At 50.5% G+C, this 15,551-nt stretch overlaps 1 protein-coding gene across 2 annotated transcripts; it reads right to left on the bottom strand.

Annotated features, from left to right (window-relative positions):
* Positions 1 to 9,593: 9,593 nt before the first annotated feature.
* On the bottom strand, positions 9,594 to 14,307 carry LOC132385422 (interferon-gamma-inducible GTPase 10-like). 2 transcript variants are annotated; one of them, XM_059957480.1, is made up of 3 exons: positions 13,747 to 13,858; positions 12,580 to 13,278; positions 9,594 to 10,287 (listed from the first exon to the last, which is right to left on the bottom strand). In XM_059957480.1, exons 1-2 carry the CDS (start codon positions 13,750 to 13,752, stop codon positions 12,592 to 12,594), a joined length of 693 nt encoding a protein of 230 aa, XP_059813463.1. In that variant the 5' UTR covers positions 13,753 to 13,858; the 3' UTR covers positions 9,594 to 10,287; positions 12,580 to 12,591. The 2 variants fall into 2 exon arrangements, with proteins under 2 accessions (XP_059813463.1, XP_059813462.1); XM_059957479.1 differs by lacking the exon at positions 13,747 to 13,858 and adding an exon at positions 14,051 to 14,307 and having other exon boundaries at positions 9,596 to 10,287.
* Between the last annotated feature and the right edge of the window lie 1,244 nt (positions 14,308 to 15,551).

Raw genomic sequence — 15,551 nt, forward strand, 5'->3', positions numbered from 1 at the left:
GACCTCACAGGACATGCTCTCTACTCACTCCTGCCATCAGGAAGAAGCACAAGAGCCTCAGGACTCGCACCACCAGGTTCAGGAACAGTTATTACCCCTCAGCCATCAGGCTCTTGAACTAAAAGGGTTAATTTCACTCACCTTCTCATTGAAAAGTTCCCACAACTAATGGACTCACTTTCAGACTTTTCATCTCATGTTCTCAATATTTATTGCTCATTTATTTATTATTTCTTTCTGTTTATATTTGCACTGTTTGCTGCCTTCTGCACTCTGGTTAAATGCCCAAGTTGGGTAGTCTTTCATTGATCTTGGTGTTGCTTATTATTCTATAGATTTATTGAGTAGGCCCACAATAAAATAAATCTCTGGGTTGGATAATGTGACACCTTGACCTCAATTCCTCCTTGTGCAATTGGATCCTCGATTTCCTCACTTGCAGACCCCAGATAGTTTGGATTGGCAACATCTCCTCCACGATCTCATCAGCACAGGGCTTAGCCTCTGACTCCACTTACTTTGCATTTATGGCTGTGTGGCTCAGGTTGCTCATGTCACCTCTGTCGTTGAGAGGGATCATGCATCAGCATACAGGAGGGAAACCTAAAAATCTACCCAGACAATAACCTGTTACTCAATGTCAGCAAGAACAAGTAGCTGATTATTGACTAAAGGAGGTACAACCTCCGCGGAGGTCCTTGAGCCAGTCAGAGGTGGAGAGGATCAGTAACTTTAAACTCCTTGACATTATCATTTTGGAGGATCTGTCTCGGGACCAGCATGTTCAGTGCCTAAGACAAGTACTTGGATGTTTTCATGTTTTATTGTTTTACAACATTGAATCACAATGGATTTAATTTGGCTTTTTTTTGACACGATCAACAGGAAATAAGACTCTTTCATGTCTAGGTGAAAACAGATCTCCAGAAAGTGATCAAAATTAATTACAGATATATGTACCACCTGGGAAAGGTTTTTCTGTGGCAGCAGTGTTTGGGTTACGGCTAGAGATATGGGGGGCTTTGGAATGGGCCCCGTCCATTGAAGGGAGTGTTTTTTTCCTGTTGTGTGCCCGAGACCGTGGTGATCGGGGTCTTTTGCTCAGCGGAAGGTGGAGAGATGCCAGAAAGGAGAGGTCATAGACACCAGAAAGGAGTGGACTTGGAGTGGGGCCAGGAGTCGACAAGGCCCGCGGAAATCGCTGGAGGACCAGCGGAAGGGAAGCATGAACTCTAATGTGCAGATTAGACTGTTTCATTAAAATGGGCCCTTTTCTTTTTGTCTTACTTCACTAACCCCTTAGTCGAATTAAGAATTATAAAGCTGTATCGTTTAATTGCATATGGTGTACTGTCTGTTATTTCAGGGCACTGATTTGTAACGGGGTAACACATCACACAGCACCCACAGAAACAGGTTTGACACCTCAGTCTCATACGTTTGGTGGGGCCAGGGATAGTCTTCCCTAGACTTAGGCATCCAACCTGAGGATTACACGTAAAACACAAAATTATTGATTGCTTAAGTATTTACCCCCTACAGGTCAGTATTTAGTCGATGCACCTTTGGCAGCAATTACAGCCTCGAGCCTGTGTGGATGGGTCTCCATCAGCTTTACACATCGGGACACTGCAATTGTTTCCAGTTAAGAGCCTCTGGCGATGGTACACAGAGGAGCTGAGACACACCAAGAGGGTTCAAGAGACAGGAGAACAGACCAGCAGAGATCTGATGTCTGTCGACAAGTGTGGCTTGCCTGGCAAGTTGAAGTTGTGGTGCCTGCAGTATGGACTGATGCCACGGATAATGTGGCCACTAAAACTGTCTATGAAGTGGCAATGCCCCATGTTGAGGCATTGGAATGGAAGATCAACAAGTATGTGAAGAGGTGGCTTGGAGTACCGAGCAGCCTCACCAATATTGCGATCCACAGTAGTCAGACAAAGTCTTGATGCTTCGAGACTCAAAAGACCCTGGAAGAAGGGGTGGTAAATTGGATTAGTAAGTATGCGGATGATGCTAAGGTAGGTGGCATTGTGGATAATGAAGTAGGTTTTCAGAGCTTGCAGAGAGATTCAGGCCAGTTAGAAGAGTGGGCTGAACGATGGCAGATGGAGTTTAATGCTGATAAGTGTGAGTTGCTGCATTTTGGTAGGAATAATCCAAATAGGACATACATGGTAAATGGTAGGGCATTGAAGAATGCAGTAGAACAGAGTGATCTAGGAATAATGGTGCATAGTTCCCTGAAGGTGGAATCTCATGTGGATAGGGTGGTGAAGAAAGCTTTTGGTATGTTGGCCTTTATAAATCAGGGCATTGAGTATAGGAGTTGGGATGTAATGTTAAATGTACAAGGCAATGGTGAGGCCAAATTTGGAGTATTGTGTACAGTTCTGGTCACCGAATTATAGGAAAGATGTCAACAAAATAGAGAGAGTACAGAGATTTACTAGAATGTTACCTGGGTTTCAGCACCTAAGTTACAGGGAAAGATTGAACAAGTTAGGTCTTTATTCTTTGGAGCGTAGGAGGTTGAGGGGGGGACTTGATAGAGGTTTTTAAAATTATGAGGGGGATAGATCAAGTTGATGTTGATAGGCTTTTTCCATTGAGAGTAGGGGAGATTCAAACAAGAGGACATGATTTGAGAGTTAGGTGGCAATAGTTTAAGGGTAACACGAGGGGGAACTTCTTTACTCAGAGTGTGGTAGCTGTGTGGAATGAGCTTCCAGTAGAAGTGGTAGAGGCAGGTTCGGTATTGTCATTTAAAGCAAAATTGGATAGGTATATGGACAGGAAAGGAATGGACGGTTATGGGCTGAGTGCGGGTCAGTGGGACTAGGTGAGAGTAAGCGTTCAGCACGGACTAGAAGGGCTGAAATGGCCTGTTTCCGTGCTGTAATTGTTATATGGTTATCAAGAACATTCAGCCGGATGTGAGATCAGGCAGGAAGTGGTCAGCCCAGGCAGTAGTTGATGAGTCAGAATCTAGACTGAAGCACAAGGAGACGGTTGGGGCTACCCAGCTAGGCCGCCAGGGACTTGGATGGACAACCCACAAGTGGTGGTCATCTTCTACAGGTAAGGAGCATCGTGAGCTTGTAACGCAAGAAATACGAGAGGTAGAAGAGGAGGAGAAGTTAGTTAAAGCAGCTGGCCCGACCAAACAAGGGGCTTGGACCTGGTGGGAAAGTGTTGAACAACGATATCTATCTTGGAATGACCTGTGGCAGATGGAACCACTCCGCATTTCTTTTCTATGCAGAGCAGTGTACGACCTGCTCCCAACACCTGCCAGCCTCAGCACCCGGTATGAAGATAAGACAGACAGGTGTGTTGCTTGTGGTGAGAAGGGAACACTTCAGCATATTTTGAGTGCATGCAGAGGCAATCGTTCCAGCGGCATGTATACTTGGACACATAACAACGTTCTCGAAGTTGTAACAGAAGCAGGTGAGGGGAGAGTACTGCAGCATAACTTATCTCATGCCCCATGCTGCACAGAACATCACATATCATTTGTGAAAGAGGCTCTGAGTCAAGGGTGTACAGCCCAGGCCCACGATCAAGCATACTTTCTTCAGCCAATGATTGGTGTGTCAAAGCTGACCTGGATGGGAAAGGCAGTTTCCCGGAGCAAATAGTTTTCACCACATTGCTTCCAGATATAATCGTCTGGTCTGACACCAGTAGAGAAGTGGTTATTGGTGAACTCACAGTCCCCTGGGAAGACAACATCGATAAAGCCCATGAGTGCAAGTTAACCAAGTTTGCAGAATTAAGATCAGAGTGCAGAGACAGAGGGTGGAAGGTCTCATGCTATCCATTTGAAGCAGGTCGCCGTGGCTTTATTGCGTTCACTTTCCAGAAGAGGCTGTGTGACCTTGGCTTCACTTGAAGAGAGATCAAGTCAACCAGCAGGGCTGTAGCTGAGGCAGCAGAGACAGGATCATCATGGGTGTGGACCAAGTACGTCCAGAGGGGCAGATAGTCGCACAGTGTATCCATCTTTTGTAAACTCTTCAGTAGTTGCACAGACACCTGAAGAGTAGACTATCTGTTGGATGGAAGCGACCAACAAATCTGATAGAGGCAGATGCCAAGTTGTTAAGCTCACCAGTGGGAGGTGATGGTTTAGCTCTGCTGGCCCACCACCTCGAGGGAATCTTGATCACAAGCGGGCCGAATCTCCTGAGGACAGGTGGCAGATCAACTGGTGACAGCACAGGACAGTTAACATCCTAGTCCACATGTATTTTCAATTCCTCATTCTTCTTTGCAAAACTATCCAAACTCTGTCAGACTGCAAGTGGATTTGTCCAGCTACAAATTCTCAATTGGATTGAGGTCTGGACTCTGACTTGGCCACTCCAGGACATTAACTTTGTTGTTTTTAAGCCATTCCTGTATAGCTTTGGCTTTATGCTTGGGGTCATTGTCTTGCTGGAAAGCAAATCTTCTCCCAAGTCACAGTTCTCTTGCAGACGGCATCAGGTTTTCCTTGTATTTTGTTGCATTTATTTTATCCTCTGTCTTCACAAGCCTTCCAGGACCTGCTGCAGTGAAACATCCCTACAGCATGATGCAGACACCACCATGCTTCACGGTAGGGATGGTGTGTTTTTGATGATGTGCGGTGTTTGGCTTATTCCAAACATAGCGTTTAGTCTGATGGGCAAAAAACAAACACTGGTTGCGATTTCATGAGTCTTTTTTTTAAAAACAGTGGCTTTCTCTTTGTCACTCTCCCATAAAACTGTGACTGGTGAAGCACCCGGGCAACGGTTGTTGTATGTGCTGTCTCTCCCATCTCAGCCACTGAAGCTTGTAAGAACTCCAGAGTTGTCCGGATGCAATAGGTGACCCCAACAGACTCACAAGTGAAGAGTTGCCTCATCTGGAAGGACTGTTTGGGGCCCTGAATGGTGGTAGGAGAGGAGGTGTGGGGACAGGTGTAGCACATACGCTTGCAGGGATAAGTGCCAGGTGGGAGATCTGTGGGGAGGGACGTGTGGACCAGGGAGTCACAGAGGGAACAATCCCTGCGAAAAGCGGAGAGGGGTAGGGAGGGAAAGATGTGCTGGGTGGTGGGGTCCTGTTGAAGGTGGTGGAAGTTGTGGAGGATAATATGCTGGATCCAGAGGCTGGTGGGGTGATAGTTGAGGACAAGGGGGACACGGTCCCTGTTGTGGTGATGGGAGGATGGGGTGAGGGCTGAAGTGTGGGAAATGGAGGAGGTGCGGGTGAGGGCATCATTGATGACGGCAGAAGGGAAACCACGATTCTTAAAGAAAGAGGACATTTGGGATGTCCTGGAATGGAAAGCCTCATCCTTGGAGCAGATGCGGCAGAGACGGAGGAACTGGGAATAGGGAATAGCATTTTTACATTTGGCAGGGTGGGAAGAGGTGTAGTCAAGGCAGTTGATTAGTAGTTCCACCATCCCACTTTCCCTCTGCCTCCTCTTCCAGCTGCCTATCACCTCCCTCATGATTCTGCCTTCTTCTACTACCCATAGTGCTTTCCCCTTACATTCCTTCTTCCCCTCTCTTGCCTATCCCCTCCCCCACCCCCACCCCTTGATCTTTCCTCTGATTGGTTTTCCACCCTCCCCCCACCTTCTTTTTGGGTCCCCTGCCCCCTCCCTCTTCAGTCCTGACGAAGGGTCTCGGCCCGAAACGTTGACTGCTCCTTTCAACGGATGCTGCCCGACCTGCTGAGTTCATCCAGCCTGTTTGTACATGTTGATTTGATCACAGCATCTGCAGTGCACTTTGTGTTCACAGTGCATTTGTTATCTAAGTATGTATTACTGAGATTTGTCTCCGACAAGTAGCCACAAAACAGAAACCCAAGGAAACGCATAAAATAAGGAAAGACCATGGAACAGCAACGTGCAGAGGATAAAACAAATCATGCAAATTAACACAAGCAAACAGCATTTTGAACTGAAGTTCACAGAGTCTGACAACAGACCCTTATTGTTATTAGTCAGTCTTTGTTATTTATAGTTTTTCATGTTCTATTGTATTTATTTTTCTTGTAAATTCCTGCAAGAAAATGAATCCTAGGATGACATATACATACCGTTTACCTTGGCTTGATTTTGAATGTCTAAAGGACAGATGCAGAGGGATAAGGTGGGGTTAGGGTAGGCATCCTGATCATTCTGAAGGGCCCTTGACTGTGCTGTACGGCTCGACCGGGCTAACCAGAACCTTACAGAGCTGCAACACGTCTCGACTGATGAAGAAACCTCAGGAAGTTGTGGACACAACTCAGTAGGTCACAAAGACCAGCCTCCCTTCCACACACCTCGGTAAAACAGCCAACATAATCAAAGGCCGCAGCTACCCCAGACGTTCTCTGGGCAGAAGATACAAAAGCCTGAAAGCGTGTATCACCAGGCTCACGGAGAAGTTCTGTCCCGCTGTTATAAGGCTGTTGCACGTTGCCCAATACATTAAGAGAGACTTGTGACCACCAGTCTACCTTATCGTGACCAGACCTTATTATCAACTGGCACTGCACCCTCCCTGTAATTCAGCTCTTCACACTGCATTCTCTTCTTGTTTCTCTGTTACCTCAATGCACCGTGTAATGAAACAATGAACAGTATGCTTTTCCATTCTACCTCAGGACATGCAGCAATAATAAAACATTGTACCCAAGGGTGCCCAGCTTCTGACGGCTCATGCCCACTAATGCAGGCTTCTGCACCCTCTTCAAAGCCCCACTCCCTTCCTGTAATGAGGTAATGCTCCAAGTGTCACACCTCACATGACCTCTCATGGTCCGAGCATGTCCTGTGGAGAGGGAGGAAATGGCACCAGCTCATCAGTGTCTGCACTTCCTGAGGAGAGCTGGACGGACTATGACGTGCAGTGGAGGCCGCACGGCCACAGACAGTCAGGCCTGACGCCACCGCCCAATGCGACTACAGCATCAACTTCCCAGCATCAAGGCCATGGATACAAAATGTGTGAGGCTTTGAAGGGGCCAGATCCAACTCACTCTGCCCAGGGAATGTCAGTCCCACTCCCATCAGGGAGGCTACGTAGCATCCAGGCCAGGACCACCAGGCTCAGAAGCAGTTATTTCCTCAAGCTGTAAGGCTGATCAACACCCCCACCACTAACCCACCCCTCCCCATCCCACACCATCACTAAACCACCCTCCACATCCCACACCATCACTAACCCACCCCTCCACATCCCACACCACCACTAACCCACCCTCCACATCCCACACCATCACTAACCCACCCCTCCCCATCCCACACCACCACTAACCCACCCCTCCACATCCCACACCACCACTAACCCACCCTCCACATCCCACACCATCACTAACCCACCCTCCACATCCCACACCACCACTGACCCACCCCTCCACATCCCACACCATCACTGACCCACCCCTCCACATCCCACACCATCACTAACCCACCCTCCACATCCCACACCATCACTAACCCACCCTCCACATCCCACACCACCACTAACCCACCCCTCCACATCCCACACCATCACTGACCCACCCCTCAACATCCCACACCTCCACTAACCCACCCTCCACATCCCACACCATCACTAACCCACCCCTCCACATCCCACCACTAACCCACCCTCCACATCCCACACCATCACTAACCCACCCTCCACATCCCACACCATCACTAACCCACCCCTCCACATCCAACACCATCACTAACCCACCCCTCAACATCCCACACCACCACCAACCCACCCCTCCACATACCACACCACCACTAACCCACCCTCCACACCCCACACCATCACTAACCCACCCCTCCCCATCCCACACCACCACTAACCCACCCTCCACATCCCACACCACCACTAACCCACCCCTCCACATCCCACACCACCACTAACCCACCCTCCACACCCCACACCATCACTAACCCACCCCTCCACATCCCACACCATCACTAACCCACCCCTCCACATACCACACCACCACTAACCCACCCTCCACATCCCACACCATCACTAACCCACCCCTCCTCATCCCACACCATCACTAACCCACCATCCACATCCCACACCATCACCAACCCACCCCTCCACACCACCACTAACCCACCCCTCCACATCCCACACCTCCACTAACCCACCCCTCCACATCCCACACCATCACCAACCCACCCCTCCACATCCCACACCATCACTGACCCACCCTCCACATCCCACACCATCACTAACCCACCCCTCCACATCCCACACCTCCACTAACCCACCCTCCACATCCTGGTACAGACAGTCCTGTCCCTAGTGTCACTTTATGGACATTCAATCAGTTTATGTATTTAAGCTATTTTCTGTATTTATATTGTTTGTGATTATTATTGTGTTCCCTATTTTACTGTGGATTATTCTTGTGATTTGGAAGAACAGTTATTTTGTTCTCCTTTGCTCGTTTCCAGGACATGACACTTGAATCGTGACACCTGCAACGTGACTTGCCGACCCCTGCACTAAATGGCCGGCCCTGCTATTGAAGGCAGGCATGCTGTATGCTGTATGCTTTCTTTACTGTCTGTCTACTTGTATTCTACGCAAGATTCAAACAGAAGAGGATGAACCCTCTCCGGATGAACCGGACCTGGTGGCGTTGAGGTTCATCGTCACCGAGGAAGATGTTAGAAGGGCCTTCCTGAAGATAAATCCAAGCAAGGCGATGGGCCCAGATGGCGTCCTGGGACGGGTTCTCCAGGCCTGTGCAAGCGAGCTAGCTGGAGTGTTTGCTGACATCTTCAACTGCTCCTTGCTTCAGTCTAAGATCCCCTCATGTTTTAAGAAGGCAATGATAATCCTGGTGCCGAAGAAAAGCAACCTCGACACTTTGCAATTCGCCTACCGGAGCAACAGGTCATTCCAAATAAACTGATTCCGAAGCTCCGGAACCTGGGTCTTAGCACTCGGATCTGCAGCTGGATCTTCAACTTCCTCACAGACTGGACCCAGGCTGTAAAAATAGGGGACAAGCTCTCCTCTACAATCACTCTGAGCACCGGTGTCCCACAAGGCTGTGTACTCAGCCCCCTGCTGTACTCACTGTACACCCATGATTGTGTAGCCAAGTTTCCATCAAACTCAATATATAAGTTTGCTGATGACACCACAATTGTAGGCTGCATCATGTGTAATGATGAGTCTGAGTACAGAGAGGAAATTCAGAACCTGGTGGCATGGTGCGAAGACAATAACCTATCCCTCAACGTCAGCAAGACGGAGGAATTGGTTGTTGACTTCAGAAGGAGTAGCAGACCGCACAACCCCATCTACATCGGTGGTGCGCAGGTGGAACAGGTCAAAAGCTTTAAGTTCCTCGGGATGAATATCACAGATGACCTGGCTTGGTCTAACCAAGCAGAGTCCACTGCCAAGAAGGCCCACCAGCGCCTTTACTTCCTGAGAAAGCTGAAGAAATTTGACCTGTCCCCCAAAACCCTCACTAATTTTTATAGGTGCACCGTAGAAAGCATTCTTCTAGGGTGCATCACAACCTGGTATGGAAGTTATCCTGTCCCAAGACCGGAAGAAGCTGCAGAAGATCGTGAACATAGCCGAGCACATCACACAAACCAGTCTTCCATCCTTGGACTCACTTTACACCGCACGCTGTCGGAGCAGAGCTGCCAGGATAATCAAGGACACGACCCACCCAGCCAACACACTTTTTGTCCCACGTCCCTCCGGGAAAAGGTTCAGGAGCATGAAGATTCCTACGGCCAGATTTGGGAACAGCTTCTTTCCAGCTGTGATAAGACTGCTGAATGGATCCTGACCCGAATCTAGGCCGTACCTTCCAAATATCCGGACCTGACTTGCACTACCTTACTTTCACTTTTCTATTTTCTAATTATGATTTATAATTTAAATTTTTATTATATTTACTTCTATTTGTACCTCAGGGAGCGCGAAGCGCAGAATCAAATATCGCTGTGATGATTGTGCGCTCTAGATTGGTGACAATAAAGTATGGAAGTTTGGCCACTTTCAGGGAGCTGGGGACGGACCCCAGGATCCCTGTGTACATCAGCTCTGCTCAGGGTCCTGCTGTGAACTGTGTCTTGCCCCTTTACGTTTGACCTCCCGAAGCACAACATGTCACACAGGGAGACGGTGGAGAGGAGAAGAGGAGGCTGGTGGCAAAGCTTTTATTGGCTGGCTCGAGGATGCCCGTGGCATGGGTGTGATCTGGGCACAGAGTGTTTCCATCCAAAGGCGACCCTTCCCGTCTGCAGGTGGTCTGGTTCTGAAAGAAAAGGGGGTTTGTATTTGTTAAGGGCTGGTGGCTGCCAGAGGAGGTTCTGAAGCAGTACGCAGACAGCAAAGTGTTGTGTGATTCCAGCGACTGGGCCCCGTCATACACAGCAGGATCCCAGGATCTGATCCTCAGCCCGGTCATCTCACAGGAGAAGAGAATCTTCCCCCCCCCCCCCCCCCTCCGGTTTTACACCCAGCATACAACATACTCCTCACCACCCCACCCAAAGCTGGGGCTCCCACTTCGCTGCCCCCCCCCCCCCCCACAGCGCAGTGATCCCTCCTCATCCCCCACTCGGACTGAACCCCACACAGCAGATGAGTGAGATGTGTTTTGAGACTAGATCTGTGAGACAGTGTTTGAATGTGTGAGTGTGTGAGCGCTTTGGAGCAGGGGTGTGCGTGAAATGGGCAGGTTAATGAGAGAGTGAATCAGGGTGCGTGAGAAAGAGAGTGAGTTTCTCAGTCCGAGGGACACACACACTCACATTCACACACACAGTCTCTCTCACACGCACTCTCACACACATACACATTCACAGCTTCACACAGTCTTTCTCACACACACACTCTCACACACACAGTCTCTCTCACACGCACAGACACACAGTCTCTCTCACACACACACATTCACACAGTTTCACACACAGTCTCTCTCACACGCACAGACACACAGTCTCTCTCACACACACACACATTCACACAGTTTCACACACAGTCTCTCTCACACGCACAGACACACAGTCTCTCTCACACACACACACATTCACACAGTTTCACACACAGTCTCTCTCACACGCACAGACACACAGTCTCTCTCACACACACATTCACACAGTTTCACACAGTCTCTCTCACACGCACTCTCACACACATACACATTCACAGCTTCACACAGTCTTTCTCACACACACACACTCTCACACACACAGTCTCTCTCACACACACAGACAGTCTCTCTCACACACACACACATTCACACAGTTTCACACACAGTCTCTCTCACACGCACTCACACACATACACATTCACAGCTTCACACAGTCTTTCTCACACACACACACTCTCACACACACAGTCTCTCTCACACACACAGACACACAGTCTCTCTCACACACACACACTCACACAGGCACATTCACAGTTTCACACAGTCTTTCTCACACACACACACTCTCACACACACAGTCTCTCTCACACGCACTCTCACACACATACACATTCACAGCTTCACACAGTCTTTCTCACACACACACTCTCACACACACAGTCTCTCTCACACGCACAGACACAGTCTCTCTCACACACACACACTCTCACACACAGTCTCTCTCACACGCACAGACACACAGTCTCTCTCACACACACACATTCACACAGTTTCACACACAGTCTCTCTCACACGCACAGACACACAGTCTCTCTCACACACACACACATTCACACAGTTTCACACACAGTCTCTCTCACACGCACTCACACACATACACATTCACAGCTTCACACAGTCTTTCTCACACACACACACTCTCACACACACAGTCTCTCTCACACACACACACTCACACAGGCACATTCACAGTTTCACACACAGTCTCTCTCACACGCACTCTCACACACATACACACACTCACACACACAGATACATTCACAGTCTCTCTCTCACACATTCACAGTTTCACACACACACACACAGATACATTCACAGTCTCTCTCACACACATACACACAGTTTCACACACACACTCACACATTCACACAGTCTCTCTCACACACATACACAGTTTCACACACACACACACACACAGATACATTCACACAGTCTCTCTCTCACACATTCACAGTTTCACACACACACACACATTCACACAGTCTCTCTCACACACATACACACAGTTTCACACACACACACACACATTCACAGTCTCTCTCACACACATACACACACAGATACATTCACAGTCTCTCTCTCACACATTCACACAGTTTCACACACAGTCTCTCTCACACGCACTCTCACACACATACACACACTCACACACACAGATACATTCACAGTCTCCCTCTCACACATTCACACAGTCTCTCTCTCATACATTCAAAGTTTCACACACAGTCTCTCTCACACGCACTCTCACACACACACACAGTCTCTCACACACAGATACATTCACACAGTCTCTCACACATTCACACAGTTTCACACACACACTCACACAGTCTCTCTCACACACTCACAGAGTGCCGGATACCCCTGTAGGGGGGCAGGCAGCTCACTTACTCTCCGGCCGCCTCAGTCGCGGGTGGAGAACTCGCCGCGGAAGGCCTGCATGAAGTCGGGGAAGTCGTAGTCGCGGGGCTCCAAGGCGGAGAGCAGGAATACGCGAGGCGCCTGCACCCCGGCCGCTTGCAGCCCCTTGCTGAAGTGGCGGCGGATCTCCCGCAGCAGCTGAGCCTGAGGGAAGCTGGTCTGCTGCGTTTGCCGGACATAGTCGTCCACCTTGGTGCGGACGAAGAAGAAGAGCCTGCCAGTCCGCTCGATGTCCCGGGCCAGCTGCAGCACCTTCTCGTTCAGCCGCGAGCCGCTGGTGAGGATGAAGAAGTCAAATGCGGCGAGTCCCGGCTCCTCCGGCGCCCACGGCGCGCTGTCGTCCGCCTCGATGCCGGGGAGGTCCCAGAGGAGGACCCGGGGGTTGTCCGGGAAGACGAACGACCTGAGGCTGTCGGAGGAGTCCGCCGCCTCCTCCTCTTCCAGCACCTCGGCGCCAGCATCCCTCAGCATCGCCCGGACCAGCGTGCTCTTCCCGGAGCCCACGGGACCCGTCACGGCCACGTTGATGGGGCGACGGTCACGGGGCTGGGAGCAGGGCCCGCGGCGACCCCCGGAGCTCTTCCTGGGGCAGTGGGTGGCCGGGCTCGGTTCCGGCCTCAGATAACTGATGGTTGCCAGGAGCAGGTCGTAGAAGAACATTATCATCTCCTGCCGGGGAGAGAGGAGAGGGGTCACGGCCCGATCTGATCGACAGACCTCCACGTCCCAGTGGGGATCCCTCAGCCCGCATTCCCCACCTCACCTGCGTCAGCGGAGAGCTTAGGGTCTCCCCTCTGCTCACAGGAAATCCATAGGGATCCCTCAGCCCGCATTCCCCACCTCACCTGCGTCAGTGGAGAGCTTAGGGTCTCCCCTCTGCTCACAGGAAATCCATAGGGATCCCTCAGCCCGCATTCCCCACCTCACCTGCGTCAGTGGAGAGCTTAGGGTCTCCCCTCTGCTCACAGGAAATCCATAGGGATCCCCCGTACCCGGGAATCCCTCCCACTCCCGGAGGAAAGGAAACTTTAATTCCTACCGATTCCCCGGAAACCTCTCGAAGACTTCTACCGTCTCCACCTGGGGGAATCCCCCTCGCTCGTGCCCGGGGAATACCTCCCTCCTCTCCCCAGTTACCTCCATGGCACCGGCCACCCTGGGGGAATCCCCCTCGCTCGTGCCCGGGGAATACCTCCCTCCTCTCCCCAGTTACCTCCATGGCACCGGCCACCCTGAGGGAATCCCCCTCGCTCGTGCCCGGGGAATACCTCCCTCCTCTCCCCAGTTACCTCCATGGCACCGGCCACCCTGGGGGAATCCCCCTCGCTCGTGCCCGGGGAATACCTCCCTCCTCTCCCCAGTTACCTCCATGGCACCGGCCACCCTGGGGGAATCCCCCTCGCTCGTGCCCGGGGAATACCTCCCTCCTCTCCCCAGTTACCTCCATGGCACCGGCCACCCCGCCACGCTCCGGGAATCACCGCATGGCGATGAGGCAGTAACCAGGGGCGTCACATGACATCGTCCAATCAGCAGGCCGCCCCGTGATGCTGGGAGGCCCACGTGCTTCGTAGCCGTCGACCGACGAGGTGGGTGACGACACCAGGCGGCGGCCAATCCAGCGCGGAGTTGCGTATTAATGAGGTGTAACCAAGGCAACAGTAAATACTCAGCAGGTCGGGCAGCATCCGTTTGGGCCGAGACCCTTCGTCAGGGCTGAGGAGGGAGGTGGAAAACCAATCAGAGGAAAGGTCAAGGGGCGGGGAGGGGTGAAGGAGGGGAAAGCACTATGGGTAGTAGGAGAAGGCAGAGTCATGAGGGAGGTGATAGGCAGCTGGAGGAGGAGGCAGAGGGAAACTGGGGTGGGGGAAGGGAGGGGGAGGGAATTACCGGAAGTTGGAGAATTCAATGCTCATACCAAGGGGCTGGAGACTACCCAGACGGTCTATGAGGTGTTGCTCCTCCAACCTCATCATGGCAGTAGAGGAGGCCATGTATGGATATATCCGAATGGGAACGTGAAGCAGAGTTGAAGTGGGTGGCAACCGGGAGATCCTGTCTGTTGTGGCGGATGAAGTGGGAGTCTTGACCCAGTGGAGACTGCACTTGAAATTCAACCTTTCCCCCTTCAGCCGATCATTTTGGTGTCAGCCCTCTGAAACCGATCTTCATCCCTGCCTTGGCCATTCTGGTATCTGTCATGTGGTGAGAGTCTGAACATTTTCCTCCTGCTTGCTTCCCTGCAATCCCTACCTTTCAGCTACTGACATCGGCAGATGAGTTGAAAAGTGAGTCTGTGGATTGTCCAATCAGTTCAGTGTTGAGGTGAGTGAAGTTCAGGAGCCTGATGTTTTTACCCTGATAGGGCAATAACTGTTGCTGAACCTGGTGGTGCAAGACCTCAGGCTTCTGCACTTCCTGCTGGATGGTAGTTGTGAGAAGAGAGCGTGGCCTGGGTGCTGGGGTTCCCTGATGATGGGTGCTGCTTTCCTGCGACAGCACCCTGTGCTTAGTGATGGGAAGGGCTTTGCCTATGATGGACTGGGCTGTATCCCCTACTTTCTGTAGCCTTTTCCATTCCTGGTCATTCCCTGCATTTGGACCATCCCTCTAAACCAGGGATGGCCAACCTGTGGCGCATTGCTCCCCAGTGATAATAATAAAAAAGTAAGCCTGCTCGTGCAAAAAGTATTAACCAAAAACCGATTTGTAGAAAAACAAATCTATAACAGGAATTCAAGCAGCTTAGAGCTAGAAATGGGTTTTACTGAGAATAAATCTAAAACTTAGAGATTAATTTTAGCGATTTTATTATTTTGTTCACATATTTTGGTGAATGTTATCTTCTTTCACATTAATCTGTTTTCAATTAAAAGATGTTCAATGAGTCAAACTATGAAGAAGGACTTTTGTTCTGCAGTCGTTTCATAACTGTTCAATAC

The sequence above is a fragment of the Hypanus sabinus genome, assembly GCF_030144855.1.
Source record: "Hypanus sabinus isolate sHypSab1 chromosome 1 unlocalized genomic scaffold, sHypSab1.hap1 SUPER_1_unloc_9, whole genome shotgun sequence".
In the NCBI taxonomy this organism is placed as follows: domain Eukaryota; kingdom Metazoa; phylum Chordata; class Chondrichthyes; order Myliobatiformes; family Dasyatidae; genus Hypanus; species Hypanus sabinus.